We start from the raw sequence: 7,309 nt of genomic DNA, 5'->3' as shown, positions 1-7,309 counted from the left end.
TTCACACTCTCTCCTTTAGGCATCTAACTTGGTGGAGATTCAAGGCAACCAAAGTTAGGAGCCTAAGTTCCTTATATAGTCAATGGAGAGAGGTAAGCACTTCAAGAAAGTGCCTAAATCTAGCATGTATGTTACACTCATGTTGTTTAATGAGAAACTTTGGATCTCTTCTTAATGTACTGAATGTTCTATTGATTGACTACCTTTTAACAATTTGTGGCTTTTTTTTTTTAAAAAAAAAAAGCGTACTGCAAACCTGAACTTACAGAAACTAAGCAATAGATGAAAAAGAGATAAATATTGTATGGAGAGAGTTTTCAGGCAAAAAAGTTTATAATAAATTCAAAAGGAGATATTGGAGGATATGAACCATATACTCCATTTCATTTCTTAACTAGTTTTAAGAAAAGTAGATTTAAAGTTTTCAGTTTAAAAAAAAACAAACAAAGAAGTTGGAATAATTGCACCAAATTTTATACATCTGTTGATAATTCTTGTATTGGGCTGTGTCGTGGTTTAACCCCAGCCAACGCTGGGACCACACAGCCACTTGTGCAGTTCTCCCTCTTCCCCCAGAAGGACAGGGAGAAGAAGGAGAAAAGGAGGGGAAAGGGAAAAGGAAAAAGACCGTATGGGTTGAGATAAAGACAGTTTAATAGAACAAAAACAGAAAAGGAAAAATAATAATAATGGTAAAAGAATATACATGACACAAGTCACTCTCACCACTCAGTAAGTTGGTGAACTGGCACCATCCCAAGGAGTGATCGCAAGTACCCCCCTGCCAATCCCATTTATATACTGAGCATGACATCTATGGTACGGAATATTCCACGGCCATTCAATCATTCTGTCTATGCTCCCTCTCAGTGTCTATGGGAAGCTGAAAAAAGTCCTTGAAAAATATAATCATCACCTGGCAACAACTAAAGCAATATGCATTATTGATATTCCTTTCATACCAAATCTGAAACACAGCCACCACTAGAAAAAACAACAAATTAACTCTATCCAGCTGAAACCAGGGCAGGCCACCAACATATTTTGGAGCAGCTTTTGGGGATGGCTGTTTACAGAAGTCTCTAAATGTGAAGAGGCTTTATTTTTAGGTATCGGTCATTGCTTTGCACTTGTATCAGAGATTACCTGCTCAGTATATAGATTCCTTAGCATACAATGTAAAACACATTTTCATGTATATGTTCTTTTTATTTTGGTTAGGTTGGGATCTTTCAAGTCTGATCCTCCTGTACCAAGACAACGGATTGAGAGGCAGAGAAAAGCTACAGGAGGAGAACAAAAACGGGCAATGCCTGCTCAGGTTTGTGAAATGTTATCTTTATTAACGATTTGTTATGGCATAGTTATTACAAGTGAATTTTAAATCTTTCTGTTCATGTTGTTTAGAGTTTTGTGGTTACGAACTATGCAGTACTAAAGGATACAGACTTCATCATTGGGCTTCTTTATTTGTTTTGTGTGGACCGCAGTATTTCACTGAGTGGAAGGAAATAACATTTACAGACTGATTTAAAGTTCAGAAATAGGATTTACAGACTGATTTTTTTCAATTTCAAATTAGCTTATTTGCTCTGGTGCTTGTTACTTTGAAAGGAAACACAAAAGAAACTTGTTTACATGAGTGTGTTTTCAACTTTTAAATAAAAAGTGTGTAATAGTGTGTGGTATTTGCACAGAAATGTGTTTAACACCACCAAACTAATTGGCTCACTTAAACACTATTTTCCCTGTGTTCTGTTTCCCAATTCTTTCTGTCTTACTCTGGCAGAAAGGCAAAAGTCTGAGAATACTTACAGAGAGGCTTACATTTAAACCTTTGAAAAAATAAACGATGTTGTTATGGGGAATGTCTGGCTGATGATGCCAGTACATAGAGGCAAAATGTTGAATATGTCATTGTAAAAACATCTTACTTCATAATAATCCAAATAGTGATAGTAATTATTCTGATACAGTTTGTACTTGGAAGAAGAGGAGCTGGAGGGTTTGAGAGAGTTGCTTCCAGAAGTGAGTGAGCGGTCTTGGTGGTTTGCTTAGGTAGACACTGATGATCAGCACAAATGTTAATCTGTGTTTGATAAATAGTTATGTGTGAAAGTTTCTGTAGTTTGCATTATTGCAAGGTGCTCAAAGGGAAAGTGGTGGCTAACAGAAAGAGCAAACAGATTACTAATGACTGTACTGGGAAAGGGAATTTGGTACTCTGCTGATGACCATACTTGAAGGACAATTTGGAGTACCCTGCTTTACAGATAATGAACAGATATGGAAAATCACACTAATCATGTCCTTTGACCATGTCAAACTTCATGCCATGACATTTCTTACACGTAAACTTAGGTGCCATCTCTGAAAAGAAAAAAGGTGAAGATCTTAATGATCTGCCCTTCTATGCTTATAAATAAATTTCTTCAGTAAACTCACAGACTGCGTACTATTAGGGCTAACCCAGTCCAACAGAACTATTGAAAAGTAAGAGTTGACCTGTAAATGAGCTCAGAACGTACAAACTGTGGCCTTTCAGTTTGATACTGTAAAATGAGAATTGATTCCTAAAGCACTTCAAAAGTTGTCTCATGTTTGCGTAAGTGTGTCTGTAACTGTGCATGTGTGGCATAGACAGAAAAATTTATCTTTTATGTGTTCCTAAAAGGTCATTTTCATATTCTTGTTTTACAACAGTGGTTATTTGAGGTGAAACTATGTTTCTTTTTTCCAGTTAAAAAAAATGGAGGAGTCTCATCAGGAAGCTACAGAAAAAGAAGTAGAGAGGATCCTGGGATTATTGCAAACTCATTTTAAAAATGATCGTAAGTATGATTCAATGATAAGCTTTTAAAGCATTACTTTGAGAAAATGAATACTTGTAATCTACAGTTAAGAGTGGTTAAACTATGGAAACAAAATTAGGTGGAGTTCGCAAGTAGAAATCTTTATGTTGAAAGCTATGTACTGAATGTGTATTTTTTAGGAACACTAATCAGTTGCTGTTTGATTGCAAAGTAAATTTGCAAATTTATTAGAGCATGCTATTTTTTAGAAGGCAATCAAATAGTCACTGCGTATGTGTGCGGAAAAGATGGGAAGAAAATAATATTCTCTAGAAACTTTCTGCAGGCAGCTGGGGATTCAGCATTGTAACTAAATTGACAAACATTCAGTTAGCTTTTAAAAGGAGTACTGACTTTCTTAAGTTTATGTTTACACATAATAGCTCTGTGTATAGCACCTGCTTCGTTTTGTTTGTTGTTTTTTTTTTTTTAAACAAACATACTTTTGCATCTCTAGCTGATACACCTATTTCCTTCTTCGATCTTGTGATTGATCCAAACTCTTTTGCACGCACTGTGGAAAACATCTTTCATGTGTCCTTCATTATAAGGGTAAGGCATGACATGTTCTTGAAATCTTATTTTAGATATTGGACTTACCTAGAAATACTGATTATTTTTGTTTGTTTGTTTGTTTGTTTTATGGCTTTAATATTGACAGATTAGGATCCTAATTTGTTTTCTACAAACAGTCTGTGATATTTTGGTAATTGAATAAAAAAGAAAACAGTTGACAGACCATTTTTTTTACTAGAATTTTCTATTACAGTCAATTTACCAACAAATGTAAATTGAATTTTTTGCTGTCAATACACCTTTCAAAAAGGGATTCTGGCTCACATTGTTTTACATCATAGAGGAGTAGTCACAGAGTATAGACAAGTTCTTGAGGTTGTAGGAAAGTATGTCGGTGTAGTGTTTTACGTTCTCGTTGAATCTGTAGATTTGTACTTCAAACTATACTTTGTCTAATTAATAAAACGGATTTGGTAAAATTTACAAATATATTCTGACTAAATTCAGGTTTATAGTGAATACTGATGTGATTATGAAGGGTTAACTAAAGTACATTTAATGAATAATAATGATTTTTAATAACTCAGTTTTTTTGTAATCCAACAGTTACCAACTGTCCTATATGAGCTGCATACTTTGTGAATAAGTGCTATATTGAAATAATTTTTCCTATTAAGTATGCCAATTAAGAATCGTTATCTATAGATATACCTGTTTATGATTATGTAAAATATTAAATAAAAACATGAAATCTCACTGCGTTACGCTAATTAGGTAGTTCTAATTTCTGAAACTTTAAATCCTACTGTCTTTTAGGATGGTTTTGCAAGATTAAAGCTGGATGACGATAAATTGCCAATAATAGGTAAAATCTAGCTTTAAAAGACTATTACTGTTTTTTGTTACAACATTGAAAAGTAGCTGCATCTTAGGTGTTTACAACATTTTAGGTATATTTTTAGCTGCAAGAGTGGAGATTTGGGGATATGCAGTGCAGGCAATTGAAGGCATGAAGAGATTTATAAGTAACTGAAAGGATTGACTCTTTAAATACCAAAATATGGAAAAAGGCCACTATGCTGATTTATATAAATTGATTCTATTAATAGCAGTAAAAGGTTATTACTTTTAAGTGATATTTTCACTAATAACTATATGAATGCTGTTATGCTTTGCTGAGAAAAGATATTTTTGTATGCAAGAAGTCTCCTTTGTCTATCTGAGTTGGGAAGTGCTGCAGCTTCAAAACAGTTGAACAGAAAATGCTCTCCTACATATGAGGTCTCTGGCTTTTGCTCCCACGGGATATCAATGCGATTATGACTTTGGTGGGATTTCATAAGGGATTAAATACTTAGGTCCTTCTGGGACTCTGAGAAATCTTAGTTTCTAAATTTTTAGGAGGTAAGACTAAAGAAATTTCTTTAGAAGCATATAGTGGTGATTCTGTCCCTCTGCTCTGCTGAGACCCCACCTGGAGTACTGCGTCCGGCTCGGGAGCCCGCAACACAAGAAGGACATGGACCTGTTGGAGCGGCTCCAGAGGAGGGCCACAAAGATGATCCGAGGGCTGGAGCACCTCTGCTGTGAGGAGAGGCTGAGAGAGTTGGGGCTGTTCAGCCTGGAGAAGTGAAGGCTCCGGGCAGACTTTATTGTGACCTTCCAGTACCTAAAGTGGGTTCAAGGCCAGGCTGGACAAGGCTTTGAGCAACCTGGTCTAGTGGGAGGTGTCCCTGCCCATGGCAGGGGGTTGGAACTCCGTGATCTTCAAGGTCCTTTTCAACCTAAACCATTCTATGATTCTATGGTACAGGCTATTGATAGAGACTAGCTTAGTGAAGTATGTATAAGGCGATTTGCTTTTTGTGAAGCTTTTGTGTTCCTGGAGGAAACTGACTTTACAAGTGTAAAGACTATGAAAATGCTGTATTTTAAACAGAACCTTTGAAAGACAATGAGGGAAAAGAGGATCACCGTAGTGCTGGAGCACGGAACCAGGTTGTCATATCTCTGAGCCATCAGGAGTGGAAGGTATAGTAGATGAGCACTTGATACTTTTGATTAAATTTTTTTTTTTTTGTAAGTGTATGAATGCATCCAAGACCTGTGCTGTTATGTACTCTAATGGGGATAGGCGTTCCTGTATATATTATCACTACATTTAATTTTATGCGAGTCCAGAACAATCACAAATCTAATGAATGCTTTTAACTGCGAGAAAACTGAGAATTGGGATAGCAATTTCATCTTTGATCTGTGAAGCTTGGTCAGTTTAAGTGCTTTTAAGTTGTGCAGTGACTTGCCTTTATTGTTTTATATGAGGACTACATAAGTATGGAGACTGTTTCTTCCCTTGTATATGATACTTGCTTCTAGAGGGGAAGCTCTCCATACAATTTCCTCACTGTTTGCTGTTTGTAATAAATCTTTGTCCGTCACTCGGAATGTGCAGAAGAAACTTAGTAATCTGAAATAGTGCTTTAGTATGAGAAACTTTATTACTTATCTGGTGGTAACTGCAATTAAATTGCAATAGCTCAGCTCTTGTAACTTACATATTGTTGTCATCTCTTACCAGGAGATCGTAGAAACATATGAAATAACAGAACCCATGATTAGTCCTCCTTATAGCAATGAAGATGAAATGGAGATAGCTTAATTCTTCAAGTAAGTTCTTTTAATAAATCAAACTAATTAAGGATACAGTGTGTGAGTTCTTATGCATGTGAAAGAACTGCAGGGCAACTATCTGTGATTTAGAAATGTAGAAAAACTATAAGCAGGATAACTGTATAACATCTGGAACATTTCTATGTCCTTGATCTCTTCGTGGAACAAAATGTCATCTAGTCGTCTATGCAGTAATTAACTGGAAAAAACCCTTTATTTTAACATTTGATGGTCAGTTAAGTGATATACTCGAGTTAATTTTTAGAATTTTGGAATATACTCATACTTGGAATGCAATGCTGTGAAGAATTATATCTTAGTTTTTGTGCTCTTACTATTTTTTTTAACCTACTGACAGCTTATGTGTTAATAGAGTAATCTGAAGGAGGACTTAGGGATGCCAGGGAAGGGAGGACATTCTGGTTCTCTCTAAAATCCTTTAAATGATAGAATTGGATTATTTTATTGTCACAGTTGTTTGGTAAATTCCAAATTGTAATGCATGTTGTCTTACTGTCTTCTCTTTTTTTTTTCCCCCTAGGTGCCTTAAAGAAAGTGTTTTAAAATGTTTCCTTCAGAAAAGATTTTTATATGTATATATTGTAAAATTAAATTTATTTTTATTGGAACATTTCGACACTTTATATATGCTGTTTTGTTTGTACCTGTCACAGGGTTATTACCATATACTTTCTATTTATTGTGGCTGTGTTTACTACTTTACATGAAGTTTACTGACACTTTCAAGCTTTCAGAAAAGGGAAATGCCATCCCCCTTCTTTCACCCCGTCTCTCACCAGTAGCAGTCTGCAAGTGGAATTTACGTGATAATCTTATCACGGCAGAGGCAGTTAATCTAGATGATTTTGGGTGCCGCGGGACAAATTTGATGTTGTCTTTCTATTCTTACTCTTCTGGAAATCAAGGTTTGACTTTGAAAATTTGTTCCCAATTATAGATAAAAATTTCTCCTTCCTTCCCCCCCCCCAAGTCCATCACGTGTATTTGGTTTTGTAACTCAAGCAGGACAGCTATCTTAGACGGTATTTTCTTCAGAATAAATAAAAGTCTAGCTCCATCTCCAGAAAATGCTCTTCTGAGGACTGTTGTCTCTGGAGTGTTGAGGATTTCTTCCTCCCTTCTCTCGGGCGGCTGAGGTGATCTGCCCTCGGGGTGACAGAACGGGGTCAGGCCGGGCGGCTGTCAGAAAACACACTTTCATCATCTTTGATCATCTACAACCCCTCAAACCCCGCCAGCGGCGGGAGGCC

The 7,309-nt window shown here is 36.1% G+C and overlaps 1 protein-coding gene across 1 annotated transcript in view; it reads left to right on the top strand.

Annotated features, from left to right (window-relative positions):
- Positions 1 to 6,027, top strand: part of NSMCE4A (non-SMC element 4 homolog A (S. cerevisiae)) — a 47,147-nt gene extending 41,120 nt beyond the window's left edge. Inside the window, exons 5-10 of the mRNA XM_009881657.1 lie at positions 1,222 to 1,321; positions 2,741 to 2,831; positions 3,310 to 3,404; positions 4,185 to 4,233; positions 5,308 to 5,399; positions 5,947 to 6,027. Of these exons, the coding sequence (XP_009879959.1) occupies positions 1,222 to 1,321; positions 2,741 to 2,831; positions 3,310 to 3,404; positions 4,185 to 4,233; positions 5,308 to 5,399; positions 5,947 to 6,027 (508 nt within the window). The remainder of the gene's footprint in view (positions 1 to 1,221; positions 1,322 to 2,740; positions 2,832 to 3,309; positions 3,405 to 4,184; positions 4,234 to 5,307; positions 5,400 to 5,946) is intronic.
- Positions 6,028 to 7,309: the final 1,282 nt, after the last annotated feature.

This window comes from Charadrius vociferus, unplaced genomic scaffold (genome assembly GCF_000708025.1).
Source record: "Charadrius vociferus isolate BGI_N301 unplaced genomic scaffold, ASM70802v2 scaffold282, whole genome shotgun sequence".
NCBI lineage: Eukaryota > Metazoa > Chordata > Aves > Charadriiformes > Charadriidae > Charadrius > Charadrius vociferus.
Note: the sequence above shows the minus strand (reverse complement) of the source record. Positions and strands in the feature narration are given on the sequence as shown.